The 17,327-nt window shown below is 33.9% G+C and overlaps 1 protein-coding gene and 1 long non-coding RNA gene across 2 annotated transcripts; both read right to left on the minus strand.

Moving 5' to 3' along the window:
* Positions 1-5,260: 5,260 nt before the first annotated feature.
* On the minus strand, positions 5,261-9,078 carry LOC141645945 (uncharacterized). The gene is made up of 3 exons (XM_074454086.1): positions 8,830-9,078; positions 8,128-8,356; positions 5,261-5,542 (listed from the first exon to the last, which is right to left on the minus strand). Exons 1-3 carry the CDS (start codon positions 9,001-9,003, stop codon positions 5,451-5,453), a joined length of 495 nt encoding a protein of 164 aa, XP_074310187.1. The 5' UTR covers positions 9,004-9,078; the 3' UTR covers positions 5,261-5,450.
* A 2,462-nt stretch (positions 9,079-11,540) lies between these two features.
* On the minus strand, positions 11,541-13,609 carry LOC141647288 (uncharacterized). Its single transcript, XR_012545704.1, has 2 exons — positions 13,525-13,609; positions 11,541-12,408 (listed from the first exon to the last, which is right to left on the minus strand). It is a non-coding gene; the product is annotated as an uncharacterized LOC141647288 (long non-coding RNA).
* Positions 13,610-17,327: the final 3,718 nt, after the last annotated feature.

Consider the following 17,327-nt stretch of genomic DNA (forward strand, 5'->3'; position numbering starts at 1 on the left):
CCCGTTCTAGTGCAGAGGCTGAGTATAGGGGTGTTGCCAATGCTGTAGCTGAAACGACATGGCTGCGTAATTTACTTCTTGAACTTCACATGCCAATTCGCCATGCCACTCTTGTTTACTGTGATAACATTTCAGCTGTCTATTTGTCGGGCAATCCAGTTCAGCACCAGCGCACTAAACACATCGAGATTGATATCCACTTTGTGCGTGAACAGGTGCAGCTTGGTACGGTTCGCGTACTTCACGTCCCGTCCTCGTTTCAATACGCAGATATCTTCACAAAGGGACTTCCTCGTCAGCTGTTTAATCAGTTCCGTGCCAGCCTCAACGTCCGTCTTCCTCCCGCTTCGACTGAGGGGGTGTATTAGTAAATAATATTGTACCGATATATTTACGTATATAGTTGTGATTGCGTTCATACTGTAAACCCTAGTTGTACTCCGTATATATATTGTATCCTGACACATTAACAAGTTATGGGAATATATTCTATCATGGAGTTCTTTTGCATGGATGACCATAAAAGAAAGTGCACTTTGTTGATACGAGTAGTACTTCCAATCCCTTTAAACACGAGTCATTTAAGCCTATCACTGAACCTCTTCAATTAACATGAGGTGTTACAGTGTATCAACCTTCTTGCAAGGTGGTGAGCAGTACGTTACGCACCTTCTCGTTTAGCTCTCCAAGGTAAGTAACAAGTTTGTCGATCCCTAACCTAGCTTGTTTTCTAGTTTCTTTGGCTGCCTTTTCTAGTGATGCATAATTTTCATTGTACTCTTTTATTACAAATGACCGAACAGAGGGAGTAGAAAGTATGTTTCATTTGTTTGTTTTTCCAATAGAGGCTTCCGAGCATAGAGATCATATGATACTTTCCCGACTCTAGGTCACCCCACATAATACTTGTAATAGAGTCGAGTTGAAAATAAACTATCAATTGAGATCAGAAAACGTTCAACATATTACACACCCTTTTAATATTTGTTCCCTCCGTTTTGGTGAATAACTATGGTTGTTTGAAATCTGCCTAATAAGAAAAAGAAGAGAAAATCCATTGATAACTATTGACCGGGAGTTCGGGACAAATGAGTATAATACATAAGGAAGGCATAATACATAGGACATTAAGATCATGACGATCAACGGAACAAATACACAGAACCTTCAGTTGGCTAGTCCAACACCAGAACATTATTCATATTTTAAATATATTAGTAGTAGTACTGATACATTTTTATTATATGATAATATCAGCCAAGAAGCCGTCTCAGATGACGGCAACAGTTCCATGATTAGTATGATTAGCCTGAAAAGACGATTCTGGTGGACCTTTGCGACCCAGAAACTTGAGGAGTTTCATGTTTAGCTCAATCGCATCCTTGACCGTCCAAGTGGTCGCAACCACGGGCAGATTTGTCAAAATCAGTGACCTTTTAAACACCCCGTTAGTCGAATCTTTGATTGCTTCATCTTGAACCTCGCGCTTCTTCCAGCCGTTTACTTTTTTAATGTAACCGATAAGTTTGTCAATTCCTAACCCAGCACTTTTCCTACTTTTACGGGCTGCCTTTTCAAGTGATGCATAATTTTCCTCATACTCTTCTATCACTTTCTGCCTTTGCTTCTGGGAATAGTTTGTCTAATTGAGCCGAAGTAATTTTGTCTTTAAAGTAATATGCTTCAGATTTACTGTTGTTGTTCTTAACAAGAAATGTAATCACATACAAGCTGCTACGTTCCAGGCCAAGCGAGACAGTTCCATTTGAAGTTGCGAGATCAATCCTAAGAAATGTGGTTGTGGGTGCGCCTATTACCGGTATACCAGTACCACCGTAGTTGAGCTTTGGATCCTTCACATCGTCTCGAATAGCGGCAAGGAAAGTTGAGTATCCAGCTTTGGTCTTATTTACAAGATCCAAAGTGATTCCATTTGCTATCAAAGCTGATGATACAAGGATGGTCCATGTTAATGTGACTATTAGCCAGGACTTCATTTCTGTTTCACATTTTTCAAAGTTAGTATATTCCTAATTATACAATTTAACCCAACTAATTACTCAATAAAAACCGTCTCTCCAAAGTTTTTGTGTTACTAATAGGAGTATATGGTATGGTATTAGTAAGAACACAATTTTTTTTGTTTAATATATTCAATATCGCAATGTCATACGAAGTATTGGACTGATAAGTTGTTACACGTACATGAGCAATGACTAGATCTATATGGTAATCATTTGAGTAATTAATCATACGCCAAAATTATATTAAAATAAAAGTATAAGTATATTATATTTCAAAATTTTGAAAATTATATCATTTTTATCCTAGTACATTATTCTATTTTTTTTTAAATTCAAATTTTCCGTAAATTTAATTACCTATTTATCTGGTTAAATAGTTTTCGAGTTCAAGTTAAAAATAAGGTTATTTTCGGGTAGATCTCGATCAATTTTTCGGCTAAGTGTAATTATTGAGCCTATCTAAGCTCCAGCTTGAATGGGCTCGACATTGGCCCAAGATCTTGAGCCTACCTAAATTTTGACAATAACGGGTTATTTACCGACTAAAGAAAATCAGCAGGTAATATAACTTTACCAATCATTTTTGCCGGCTGATTTGTTTAGTCGCCAAATATCTAAAATTAGGCGATAATTGAGATTATCGCCACGGGCCAATTGAGCTCGACCGTAAAAAAAAAAAACTCAAGCACACATCAGCAAGCTCGATTTGCTAATGTTCTTTTTATTTTCTTAGTTTTTGAGTCTAACTAAAAATAAATATTTGTTGATGTTGCGAATCATGATTTAAGTTATATGATATACATAAGCCGTAATGATTTTTTTTCAAAAAAAAAAAAAAATTGTAGAAACAAATAAAGTTATAAAATACTAAAGTATATTAAATTACTAGTTTGAATGCCCGTGCGTTGCAACGGGGTAATTAGCTTATTTATAATACAAAAAATAAAAAATTGTTATAAGTGTTTAATGTTTACATTATATGTCTAATGATTTGTTTACATATTATTAAAATATCTCTTTCAAAAAAAAAAAAAAGATTAATATATACGTGGGTTAACTCTTATTTATAATCATATAATCACCCACCTTATACTAATCTTTCGATGTGGGACAATTCTACTATTTATAAGTAATATATTCACAAAAATTGGATTTTTTTTCTGATGTGGGACAATTATAATATTTATACGTAATATATATTTATCAAACCCGCATTATTTTTCAATGTGGGACAAATAACATACTCAGAATTACTCCATCTTTTTTGTACTTAGTTCGACATCCAACCAGATCTCGAATACGGAATACAGATAATTGCTGCTCATTATATCTAATAGTTATATTTAAATTTAATAATATGATCAAGTACTCTCCATTAATATTTGTACGTTGTTTTTCTTCAAAAAAAATTGAACATAATTGAGATACGGAAATTTCCCGTGGTTCCACTTAATTTTGTTAGATTTTCCATGTTACCCTTACTTTAAAAAATCTGCCTATAGTACCCTTGAGGTTCCATTCTTTTGTCCATGGTACTCCCTAATGTAAAGGCTGTTAAATGGACGTTAAGTTTGATGGCGTGACAATAAAATAACAATTAAAAAATAATACCCCCTTTATTGTTTTATTGGTACGGATATCTCTCTTTTAAATGCAAATTTTATTAACTATATCATTATAATATTGGGAATTTCTCATGGTAACCTTGAACTTTGATAGATTACACATGCTACCATGGACGTTTGTTTTCTATTTTTTTTATCATAATTAAAATATGTGCAAATGATAAGAACTTATACTCTAATGATAGAATATTTTTTAACACAATTCTAATTATATTATTTAAACATAGTATATTTACCACACCTACATTATTTTTCAATATGGGACATATAAAATCTATAGGTAGAAAATATAATGATATAAACTTTTAAGAGCTCTCCAAGACAATACTTAAGCGACTCATTAACGCTCTATTACTGCATTCAGAAGGCAACCATTAGTAAAATCTTTAGTTTTGTATTGTGTCAGGAGATTACCATTAGTAAAACCTTTAGTTATTTTTTTGTTTTTCTTGTTCATGTTTTTAACTCTTTCCCGGGTAGTTCCCAACGATTTTCACTTTATTTTTTATATCATATCGTAGATAATGATAAAAAATCGTAAGAGCTCTTTAAAACAATATTTATGAGTCTCAAAAATTTTTGGGTGGATACATAAGTTCCAAATATGCATCCTATTTATAATCATAGGATCACATCACCTTATACTAATCTTTCGGTGTGGGACAATTCTACTATTTATATGTAGTATATTCACCACACCTACTTATTTTCCAATGTGGGACAAAACATACTAAAAAGTACACAATTTTACGTATTAAGAAGTACACCATCTTTAATATGTGCAAATAATATGAAATTTATACTCTAATGATAGCATTTTTTAACACAAAGCTAATTATATTATTTTCATAATTTTTTTAACGATATTTTTTTGCCAAATGAAATGTAAAAGTTTGATATAAAAATTGGAAATATCACTTGAATATAATTTAGGAAATTTACATATTATAATAATTAAAAGATTTTCCACTTTATTTTTTACATCAAAAATTATACTTTCCTAAATTGATTTTTGATGATGTGGACGCTCTCAGATCGCTCGAAAAAACTCTCTTTTATATAGATATATAGATACTTCGTATATACTGATAAGCTATAACAGCCAAAATAACATACGGAAAAAAAAATTAAAATGTTAAAAATATACAAAAGAATAAAAAACAAGCCCAAACAAGTTTTTGATAGATTTGAGTCCTGTTGAGCTCGAGAGCTGCTAGGATTTGGTCAACCTGCCGAGCTTTGACTGAACAGATTTTAAAGGCTCGACGAATCGGATCGGGCATTTCAATACTATATAAATAATCCGAAAATCAAGGGATTTCAATGTAACTAAATAAGTTTATACAAATTAATTATACTATATATTTTTTAATCGATAGCGCCGTGTAATAGACCTGACCGAGGGGTTTCAATATAAATATTATAATTTTGGTTAAAGTACAAATTTAGAGAACACCAGAATATGGTGATTTTCCTTAAAATAAACATGTCTCACATACTCCCTCCACTTATCTATGTTCACCCCAATTCATTTTGCACAAGAATTAAGGGTGTTGAATAAAGAATGAAAAAGTATTCATAAAAAAGCAAGTGGAGCTTGATTAGAGCATATAAACTGAAAGCTTAATAGAATTATGGAGTTAATTAAGTACACTTTAAAGTTTTCATTTCCCTCCAAAATACAATGAGAGGGAAATTTAAAGTCTCATAAATATTCCCCCCAAAAACCTTGGTTTCCTAAACTATTACACAGAATATAGGAGTACAAATCAGTACAATAAGACTACAATAATTTACAACTTCACTTCCATATTCTTCTTTTCCATATTCTTCTTCTTCTTCTCAATTCTTCTTCTTCTCTATTCATCTTCTCTTCTTTTTCTATGCCATAATCTGCACTTCAAAAACCGTTAGTCACAAGTTGAATGAAAAAATATCAACAATAAAAAAGCTGTAAACAGAATACACTTACCAACATTAATAAAAAAATGCGAGGTCCAAATCTATCAAATGATGATAGACATAGAATAGGATGCTATTTATTCGAGAATAGCAAGGATGGCAAGCCAGTAAGAGGTTCAATGAACTTTCTTTCAGCAAAATATCAAGTAGACAGGAAAACAATCTTCGAAGTATGGAGGGTTGCTAAACGTCAAAGAGAAAATGGTGATTCTTTGCAGCTGAATTCCAGAATTAAGGGTAAAAAAGGGAGGGAAACACTTGAAGTACCAATAGATAGAATATTAGCTACACCAATGGGAGAAAGGGGATCACTAATGGCATTTGGTGAAGCAATTGGTGTCTCAGCAACAACAATTTTCAACTGGGTTAAACAAGGTAAACTTCGAAGCCATACATCAGCATTGCACTCAAGTCTGAATGATGAGAACATGTTCAACAGGTTGATATTTTCACTTTCAAAGTTAAGTTATGATAGGATATCAAACTCTTTGAAGTTTAAGGACATGGGAAATATAGTCCATATTGATGAGAAATGGTTCTATATCACTCAAGATGGAGCTAAGTTTTTTCTATTAAGTGAAGAAATTGATCCTTATAGACATTGTCAAAGCAAAAATTTCATCACTAAAGTCATGTTTATGGCTGCAGTTTCAAGACCCATTTATGATGGAGATGGTAACCTTTTGTTTGATGGTAAAATAGGGATATTCCCATTTACTTTCCAAGATCCAGCTAAAAGGAGGTCAAAAACAGACTCTTTGGAACTCTTGAAACCAAATCAGTGGCTTCAATAAACAAACAAGTGACTAAGGACATGCTAATAAATAAGGTGATCCCAGCCATTCACAGTAAATGGCCAGCATCAATGAGCAAGGAAATCATCATCCAGCAGGACAATGCAAAGCCACATATAAAGGGTAATGACCTTGACTTTTTAATGGCAGCCAACTCAAATGGTTTCAACATTAGTTTGACACAACAACCACCAAATTCACCAGATCTCAATGTGTTAGACTTGGGTTTTTTTAACTCTATACAGTCATTGCAAGCAAAAAAGAGAGCAAGCACAGTTGATAAGTTAGTGTCTAATGTGTTGGAAGCTTGGGATGAAGAACCAGCACAATGCTTAAGTGATGTTTGGCTTAGTCTACAAGCATGTATGTTGGAGATTATTAAGCTAAAAGGACACAATAATTATAAGGTACCACATCTGAAGAAAAAAGCACAAAGATTGGCTGGAACCTTACCAAGAAATTTAGTTGCAGATGAAGCAATAATTAGGGAATGTATTACTCATTTACATGTAAATGGCAAGGATGCAAACTTAGATGAAATAAGTGTGCCTCTTGCCTTAACTAATCCCATTTAGATGAGTGTTTATAACTTAAACATTGTAAACATACAATGTTTAAGGCATAAACATCATTAGGGTTTGGATTTATTTTGTGCTAATAGACTATGTATTTTGTGATGAGCAATGTTTGAAATGAAAATGATTAAGCTCTCAAAACAGTAAGCATTTTTATCACTGAGCTTTATGTCCACACAAGAAATGTCTCCTGAAGCCATATACACAGAATATATGGTGGAATCAATTCTTATATGAAAACAGAATGACATGGAAGCTCTCAAAGCATTAAGCTTTATTATCACTGAGCTTCATATTTATGGAGTGTTCAGTTTAAATGTCAGCTGAAAAATTTCATTAAGCTTCATATTTATGCAATGAGACATCAACTCTCAGGGCTAAGAATGGCCTCATCATTGAGATGTGTCAAGTAATAAAGCCTACTTCACACACACACACAATATTCTGGTAGACCATGCTCGTCAAATAGAGTAGTAGCATCAGTAAGTAAGGCAACAAAGAAAGCTCTCAAACCATTAAGGAACGTTCATCATAGAGCTATACCATCTATATTTGACATAAACGAGCACACACACCCATTCAATTGTACAGCACGTGGTGGCTTAATTACTTGTAGTTATTGGCCACTTACCATTCAAGTGTCTTTAAAAACCTAACTGCTCTCAAAGCATTAAGCTATATCATCATTGAGCAAACTAGTAACAGAAAATTCAGTCATTGTAATTTACTCAACAGAAGCAAATTCAGTAGCAACCGAAAATTCTACTACCAATTAAACTAACAGCAGACAAATCCCAGCAACATTATACAGTATTTTTCAACTAAGATGAACTACTAACAATTTATTCAATCATTGTAATTTATTCAAATGAAGCATATTCAATACCAACACAAAATTCTACTACCAATTAAACTAACAGCAGACAAATCCCAGCAACATTATACAGTATTTTTCAACTAAGATGAACTACTAACAATTTATTCAATCATTGTAATTTATTCAAATGAAGCATATTCAATACCAACACAAAATTCTACTACCAATTAAACTAACAGCAGACAAATCCCAGCAGCATTATACGGAGTACAATATTGTTCAACTGAAATTATGATAATAACAGTAAAAGTAAGTAATTCAGAAGTATACCAATACCAGAGACGTCTATCCCCACATATTCATCGTGTTCATCAAACTCCGTCTCTTCAACATAACAACCTAAATCAACCGGATCTAGGGAGCTATGAGTAGGTTCCTCAACCTCCGTCTCTTCAACCCGACTCCCTTTCTCCTCCATGTCATTACCGATCTCTTTTATTTCTTTCAAAGGCCCTTTCTGGTTATCTTCCTCTAAGTCCTCCTTCTTTCTCTTTTTCGCCTTTAATTTGCATGCAACAAAAAAAAAAAGTCACGACCATTAATACTGTACAAAAAAATAGAGTCACACAAAAACTTTTAGTATTCATAATAGATCTAGAAAAAAAGAACATATTCACCAAAAAAATACAGAACATATTCACCAAAAATACAGAACATATTCACCAAAAATACAGAACATATTCACCAAAAAATCAATGTAAGAAACACAAAATCAAAGGATAAACTACTGAGTTCCTTAATTCCTCGTACATCATCAACATATTCACCAAAAATCAATCATCAATCAACATAAACTAAAAAAAGCGCACAACTGATATTATCAAAATGCCGAAAAATCAATCAATCTTTCATCAAAAAGTCCGATTATAATCAAAATACACGAAATATCAACAAAAAATTCCAGAAAAAATCCCAGCATTAAGGATCTCGTATTCAGATCTAAAAAAAAAAGAAGGAAAAAGGTCACCTAACCTTGTTCTTATGTATTGAATATTGCAGACAAAAGGATTGATTAAGTACTTCATTATATTCGATCTTGAACAACTCGGAAGGATCAACATCACAACCATCAAACCCATCCTCCGTATCTTGAACAATATAACCATGAAGATCAGAATAATGTATAAGAGGATTTTTTTTCGACATTAATAAAGGAAAAATAGAGAATACAGTAGGAGAGGAAGTGAGGGAATGAGAAAACCAGATTAGATCTCAATGAAAAAGAAGTAGAGGCGGCATTGAGAGAGAATAGGGAGAGTTAGGGTTTTTTAGTGAGAGAGGGAGGCAGGGGTCATTGAATAATGGCGGAACATTCTAGAGATGGGAATATAGGGTTTTTACGAGGGAAATTTGTAATGGGTTGGGTAATATGGAGGGAGTAATTAGGCTAATTAGATTTGGGTTGGGTTAGTCTTAATGGGTTAGTGTATTAATCAGAAAATTAGGCCCATAAAGCAATGGCATATTTTGTAATATCATAAGTTGGACAAGGACACTTTAGTCATTTACTTTACTAAATAAGGAAAGAATAGAAATGGGGTGAAGATAGGTAATTTGCCAAAAAGGGGAAATGGGGTGAAAATAGGAAAGTGGAGGGAGTATTAATTAGTATAAAGATGTTGATTATTTAATATCCACAAATATAATACAAGTATGTTATATTTTGGAAACTATTAAAAGATAAAAAAATCAAGCTAGATTTCCAAAAAAAAAAAATATAATATTCCATAATTATTTTGATTTGTTTTAATGCATATAAGTAATATATTTATATAAATATACGCCTCTTAAAATTGTACGCCTAAATAGTATAAGTAATTCTGTTAGTAGTGAAAAGAATTGTAATAACATTGACAGTAATCACTCATTTGAAGAGAAAAAAGGATTCCGCATCTGAGGTAGTACCTCAGACCTTGTAGTTTTTGAGCATATACACATTTTTTGTGAGCATATTACCATTTATAAATATAGTTTTTGAACAATATTATATTTTTTAGTGTAATGTTTTAGTAAATGTGCTCAAAAACTTTATACTAAAGCAGAAATAAAAAACTTTAAAATAAAACATAGAAAATAAACAATAAGAGGTACTACTTCAGATGTATAGTCTATGGACTGCTCATTTGAATAGTCAAAGTAACAATACTAGTCGCGAGCGGGAATAGTGAAAATAATTTAGAAGTAACAACGGTAGTGAAATTATCAATATTAATGCGGCAGTAGTCAAAGTGACAATAATTAAGACGGGAGTAGTGAAAGTAATGGTAGTAATAACGAATGTAATAAAATTAACAATTCTAACAACAAAGAAAGTATATATATTAACAATTAGCTAATCAATTGATTTAAGTAAAATATTAATAGCGGGAGTACTGAATTTGTCTTATAATTTATTTCATCACAATCTTAAGATATGTCATAGAAAAAATTATTAATTTTAAATATAGAAAATCCGAAATCAAGTTGGAGAAATACCGGTTGTATCTTGGTGCTGACTGCTGATAATCTTAAACGAGTTATACTGTGTTTATGCTTTAATTTAAGAGGAGATAATAATACAATTAATTCTTGTGTAGTTGTACTGATATGCCTTCCAAAGCCATCCTTTTATAGGGCTAATCAGTAACAGTAGATGCCATGCCAATACTGATCTCCACATAATATATGTATTAGAATATGAAATATTCTGTTTGTTATATCTTTGTATATTTCCCTTATTTGTAGATTACGTATCCTTAATTATAGCCTTTAGTTATGATAGCTCTGATACCATGAAAGAGTTTAATTGCCTGAGTATTATTAATCAAGAGTGCATAATATATACAGTCATACAACATTCTGGAAACCCTAGCTATCATAACTAAAGGCTATAATTAAGGATACGTAATCTACAAATAAGGGAAATATACAAAGATATAACAAACAGAATATTTCATATTATATATTATGCACTCTTGATTAATAATACTCAGGCAATTAAACTCTTTCAATATGTACTAGTTGGAATGCTCATGTTTCATGATACATTTAACGTAATTTCAAAAGTAGTAAGCAACTATATATATGACAATGTTTTTAGTTCTTAAATTATAACGTAATGCTCATGTATACGACTATAAAGTTTCTAAACTACTACATGTAATATTTTCCACAGTTGGGTCATCAGTCATGGGTGTATAACATATAGCCATTTAAATGCTTGAAGAAATCATCTCAACCAGAAATTTAAGCATGAGATTGGGGACTTGGAGTCACAAGATCGCTTTTATAAATTCTAATATGCCCCATCACACAAATGTCCTTTGGATTGTAATTTGTAAACCTCTCCCTACTCGGCACGTAGTGCGACACTTTGACCGCAAAAAATATAATTTATGAAAGATATTTTCATAATACAACTAAATATATAAATTTTATCGTTCAAAGTTTTATATTTTTCTGTGAATTAACGGTCAAACTTTTCAAAGTTTGACCTCCAAAAAGCAAGTGGGTAGTTTGGATTAGATTGGAGGGACTAGGGAGTATTATCGAAGCAAATATGGTCGAAGTTTTAGGTATTCGTCGATCATTCTCCAAAACTTCCTAGTTCCTAGCTCTAATGGGTTTGCTAGGTAAAGTCGTATAGTCATTGCTCTCAACTCAGTTTCAATTTTATGCATTGGCCTGGCACAGTTGCAAACATGTACGACGAAAATAGGTATATTTGCTGTGAAAATAAGGATCAACCTCATATATGCCTTTTACATACATAGGATTTAATGACTATCAAATGGATTTAATCGACCTCATAAACGAACAACTGCAACTTGTTAAGAATTCTTGGAGAAATAGGATGCTTATTAGTACATATTATTGTATGGTACGGATCGGAGTATATAAAAACAGATGAATGAGAAGTGAAACATCAAGAGCAATACTGTTCAAAAGATGGATGACTCCGACAGTGCTTATTATCCTAGATACTTGAGGAGTCTCATATTTAGCTCTGCGACATTGCTCACCGTCCAAGTGGTCGTTACCTTTGGAGCCTCTAAGACAAGGGGCGGCTTAAACGCTCCCTTCTTAGAACCTTTTATTGCTTCTGATATCCTTTTCCAATTCCTCTCCAATAAAACAACATTAATGTCTGGAGTAAACGCACCTGGTAAATGATCGAGTACCATCTTGGAAAAGCTTGTCTAATTGAGCCGAGGTAATCTGACCATTGAAGTAATATGCCCGAAATTTATTTTTATCGTTCTTAGCTAGATAAGCGACCACATACAAGTCATTACGTTTTAGGCCAAGTGAGACGGTTCCTTTTGAAACTGTCAGGTCCATCCTAAAATATGTGTCTGTGGCCTGTGGGTTTACCTACTACGGGTATACCGGTATCACCATAATTAAGCTTCGGATCCTTCACATACGTCTGAATACTGGAGAGAAAAGCCATATATCCAGCTTGGGTGGGATTAGCGAGATTCAATGCGATTGCATTTGCTATCAAAGCCGATGATTGAAGGATGGTCCATGTCATTGTCACCATTAGCCAGGACTTCATTTTGTTGTTACCTAAGTTATACTGAAAAAATTAACATAATTGAATGAAAAATTATACTCCTATCAATTAAATACTCCTCTGTAATTCGTTTTATTTTGTTGTCCTTTTCCATATAGATTATGTCCGATCATTTGTTGTCCTTTCTATTTTAAGAATGAACTTGATGAGTAATTTGATCATTCTCATTCAATTTGTTCCACTTGTCATTTAGTTATTGGCCCTCTCCTCTTTCCTTAGTCTTTGTGCCAAAACGAAAGGACAACAATTGACCAGGACGGAGGGAGTATTATTTTTTAAATTTATTTTGCTAAAACTCAGTTACTCACGAGTCGTGCCACCCTGGTCGTGATAACCGGATCAAATGGATTGTGTCAAACAAGTCGTACCAATTGAACTGTCAACTAGACTACTGTAGTCCGTGCCGAACTTTGCATGTCCCTTATTATTAAAATATTGGTTACAAAGATCGACCTCGTGCACTTGGGTCGGCCCGACTTGGAATTCAGTTGTCCATGGACCATGGTGGTGCTAAGCCGTGTTAGCTCAGAGACCCCCACAATATAACTGTTAGTAGATATTTTAATACTCCCTCTGTTCCGGTTATTTGTTGTTCTTTTCCATATTGGGGTGTCTCAGTGAATTGTTGTCCTTTCTATTTTAAGAATGAAGTTGATGAACAATTTGATCATTCACATTTAATTTGTTTCACTTGTCATTTAATAATTGGTTCAATCCTTCTTACTTGGTCTTTGGGCTAAAATAAAAGGATAACAATTGATCGGAATGGAGGGAATATAACTTAAATAAGGAATTCCAATCATTATGTTTTTGCTCGTATCGTGTCAAACAAGTCGTGCCTAAGTGAAGGGGGGCAATATGAGAAACGCAACTTGTTCTATCATGGGAGGCAATTGTTCATTTAGCTTGAGTATCTTAGAGGGGACAAATTGTCTTAGGACACATATGTAAATTCGTTAGTGTCAGTCGAACGTAAACAATTCACCGGAACAAAAGACAAAAGTATCTACTATAAAGTGGAAGGCTTATAGTAACATGTCCCATGCAATAAAATGCAATTAATCAAAAATACTAAATATTCAGAAATACGTATATTACTCTGTACATACCTATTAACTCCGGTTGTTGATAGAAGTCCTAGAACTATTAAACTTTAAGAATGTATTCGTGTATGATGTTTTGTATTTTTGTATAAGAAAGTCTTCCAAATGTGACCATTTTATATGGCCATAGTGTCATAAAGAATTCCGATTAGTAGGCCCACGTAACGCTCTCTGTTCTACCTAACGTGCGTGTTCCTGCGTCTAATGGCCTTCATGAAATTAACGTGAGTAGGTGATTAATGATAAACGGTACTTGTTTTTAAGTCCGTCTTAAAAATAAAACAGGTTAAATAACATTCTACTTGAATAGATTTGATAATTAGGTCAATTGGGTCGGATTCGTTCGTGCCAGCCGGGTCAATTTCGGTTTACTGCCTTCGGGTTGGGTTGGGTTATTTCGGGACCGAATTATTTTCTGGTCAACTAATATCAAGTTTATCATGGATCACAATCAGTTTGCAACAATAAACATTCGGATCGGTTCAATTCAGGTTCCGGGTCAAGCACGGGTGTTGGGTACTTGAGTCGGGTCAATTTTGCAAGGTCTACAGTTGCGTAGATGGGACAAATCTTTTGTTATGAAAATTCATTTTGTTATTGTCTTATATGTACTACTTGATCCGTCTTTAAGTTAAGACGGATATGTCCGTCATACTGGAATTTTTGAAATCGATCCTGTTTCTGTTTCGGGTGAAAATAATCAAGTCAGCGTTGCTCGAATTCGAGTTAGGTCAACACGCTCCTCTCAGATTATATCTCGGGTTGATACTCACTCTTCTCGGAAGATACCTGCACATGCACATGTAGAAAATAGGGTTCCCAAAGGATCCCTCTTTGATGCCTAAGTTAGTATAATACCGGTGAATGGTCGAGACCTCACTTGAGGCTAAGGCCTCCGTGCCCTCTCTTAGTAGCTTGAGTATTCTTATTACTCTAGAGACAAGGACCACTTGGTCATTTTACGACTTAAAAAGTTTGCAAAAAAAGAAAAAAGGGAAGAAAATCCAACTAGAGTGTGAATAAGAAAATGGGGAATAACAGATAGAATAGGTGGGAGTACGGGTGATAATGAGACAAGACAATCCGCGAGCAACTCGACAACGGTTCGGTTAAAGCTCGGCTTGGGCTCGGCTTGAGAGCATAAAGAGTCAAGCCGAGCAAACGCCGGCTCGACTCAAAAAGTTCGCGAGCGGCTCAAACTTGTGTGACTAGATAAGATATTGTTCATATTTTGTAAAAATATTTTCTCATGATTATATATTTATATCTTTGTATCACACATCAAATGTCTCACTGGTTTGCCCAATAGTTTTACATATAACCTTTAAGCCTTATTATTGAAAATATCGAAAGAAAAAAAAATCAAAAAATTAACAATTATATATAAGCTCGATTTAATCTCGATTTTGGCTTGAACTCGCGTTAAAGCTCGCAAGCTTGATAACGAGTACATTCTTCACAAGCTCGGGTAAGCTCGAGATTGAGTTAGCACAAGTCGAATAAGGCCAAGCTCGGACTCGTCTCGGTTCGTTAACCTCTAAATAGGAGTCTAAAATTTAGCCCAAATTGTTGATTACACCCTAATATGTTACAAAACTTGAAAATTACTCCCTAATATTTTTTTTTTAAAACTTACCACCTAATATGTCTTTTTTTCTTCAATATCAACACCAGAACTGGATTCCGGTGACAAATTCTGCTGAACTTGTTCTATTCTATCCAAAAGAGATGTTACTTGACTATTATACCCTTTTATTATGTACTAAACCCTTTATTATGTATTTCAATTCACTCGTTACCATTCATCCTTTTTCTTTTCATTTTCTCTGTTATTCTTCTTCTTCTCTCTCTCCCTTCTCTTCATTTTATATTAAGTTTACCCAGCAATGGGGTAAAGAAGTGAAGCGACTAACCTCTTGGGCGAACAAGGATCCTGAAAGAAGATTTGAAGCATGCTCCATTTTCAACCCAAGGAAACAAATTCGTGGTTGCAATTACTTTTCATGGGTTAATATTAAATCAAATTGGAATGAAACAAGCAATTTTATGTGACATCAATTTGTACCCATTGCCATTGAGTCTGGAATTAGGGTTTAGATGAAAATAAATCAAAGTAAAACAACTATGCATTGATGGTTAAGTAAATAGAGTAAATTTACTGAAATTAAGATGATGATAGTGATGATGACGACACACGCAACAGAAGCACACAACAGTACAAATTGAATATGAATGGTGAAAGCCTTGGTGATGAATAGTGAAAGTGTCGGGTAAAAATAATGAGTAAATTAGGATTAAGTTGGAATGGGTAATGGATATAAGGCAAGGGCATATCGGACCTAAAAAATTTTCTCACCGGAAAAAACTAAAAGTGTTGATACTGAAGAAAAAAAGACATATTAGGGGGTAAGTTTTAAAAAAAAATTATTAGGGGGTAATTTTCAAGTTTTGTAACATATTAGGATGTAATCAACAATGTGGGTTAAAATTTATTATGAACTATTGAAAAACACTTAATTGGGAAAAAAGGTTAAATTCTTGTTTACTTTTAGTTATTGTATTAAAGACATTTAGCAAAACATTTAATGCATTCATAAAATGCTAGATACATAAGTCAAACTCATGACCTCTTACAACAAACAAATGCTCATTAAGTCTCAACCACTCGACTAGTAAATCCTTATTCCTATATGTAAATAAATTCTGCTCCTTCGGTTGCAGCCATTTGTTTACCTATTGTATTTTGGGTGTCTAAATCAATTGTTTACTTTTTATTTTATTTTAGGAATAACTTTAATGGACAACATGATCTTCTACACTCAATTTAGTCAACTTGTCATCTAATAATTGGCTTGCTGCTCTTTTCCTAGTATTTGTATTAAAATCAACCAAAAACGAGAGTATATATTCTTGCAAATGCAAGTGCGGCCAGTGAATCACTACACCTGTAATACCCGTCCTGTTAGGGACCCGTTGACTGACTTGTTGACCATGTGAGACCCTTAGTGGAGATAGAAGAGGGAGTTATATTACATTCTTTACTAAATACTCGACCTAGTAAGGGTCACTCGGCCGAGTAGCATTGGTACTCGATCGAGTGCAGTGTACTCGGCCGAGTACGTTCCATACTCGACTGAGTACGCGTTCTGACACTGTGTTATTATATAACATGGAGGTTGCGATTTAATTCATTTCCGCGATACGTTTCATCACTTCTAAAATCTAACTCTCTCCCTCTCAATCCTCCCATCTCTCACTACCCAATCATGATTTAGCCATGAACCGTAATCCGGGGAGGGAGATAGCTTATGCATGGAGCCATCGAGTCGGGTCATTGCCGCCGCCGACATCTGATTGTTCTTCAAGGTGAGTTTGTGGGTATTCATTTATCGTTTAGTCAATCTTAATAGTTTAGTGGTAGGACGTAATCGTGGTTGAAGGGTAAGATGCGGATTTTTTCTAGGTGTGATATGATTGATGCATATCTATGGAATAGCAAAAAGGTAGGGTTTTCCTACTCAATTTCAGTTATGGTTGTTTGTTAATCGTGTTATGCGATTATCATTGTTATGAGTACCTTGTTATGTTAGTTTAGTTACAATATTAAGATGGTGACGATGGTGTTGTTGGTATTACTGATATTGTATTGTGGAGCCATTGTCGGGAGATGGTGTTGTTGGTATTACTGATACTGGATTGTGTTAGTTTCCCTAACATGCTTAAGCCAACAACGCCGCGTGGGGTAAAAGTTTAGGATTGTGTGTGTGTGTTGTGTGATGTGTGGTCAACTTGTTTTTTGCATTACATTT

The sequence above is a fragment of the Silene latifolia genome, chromosome 3, assembly GCF_048544455.1.
Source record: "Silene latifolia isolate original U9 population chromosome 3, ASM4854445v1, whole genome shotgun sequence".
Taxonomy (NCBI): domain Eukaryota; kingdom Viridiplantae; phylum Streptophyta; class Magnoliopsida; order Caryophyllales; family Caryophyllaceae; genus Silene; species Silene latifolia.

Bases quoted from the DNA above. Each gene is read 5' to 3' on its own strand.
- LOC141645945 (XM_074454086.1), bottom strand. From the start codon at position 9,003: ATGTCGAAAAAAAATCCTCTTATACATTATTCTGATCTTCATGGTTAT. The intron at 8,357-8,829 runs GTTAGGTGACCT...TGCAAATTAAAG, and splicing joins ATTCAATACATAAGAACAAG to GCGAAAAAGAGAAAGAAGGA. The intron at 5,543-8,127 runs GTATACTTCTGA...TTTGAAGTGCAG, and splicing joins GATAGACGTCTCTGGTATTG to ATTATGGCATAGAAAAAGAA.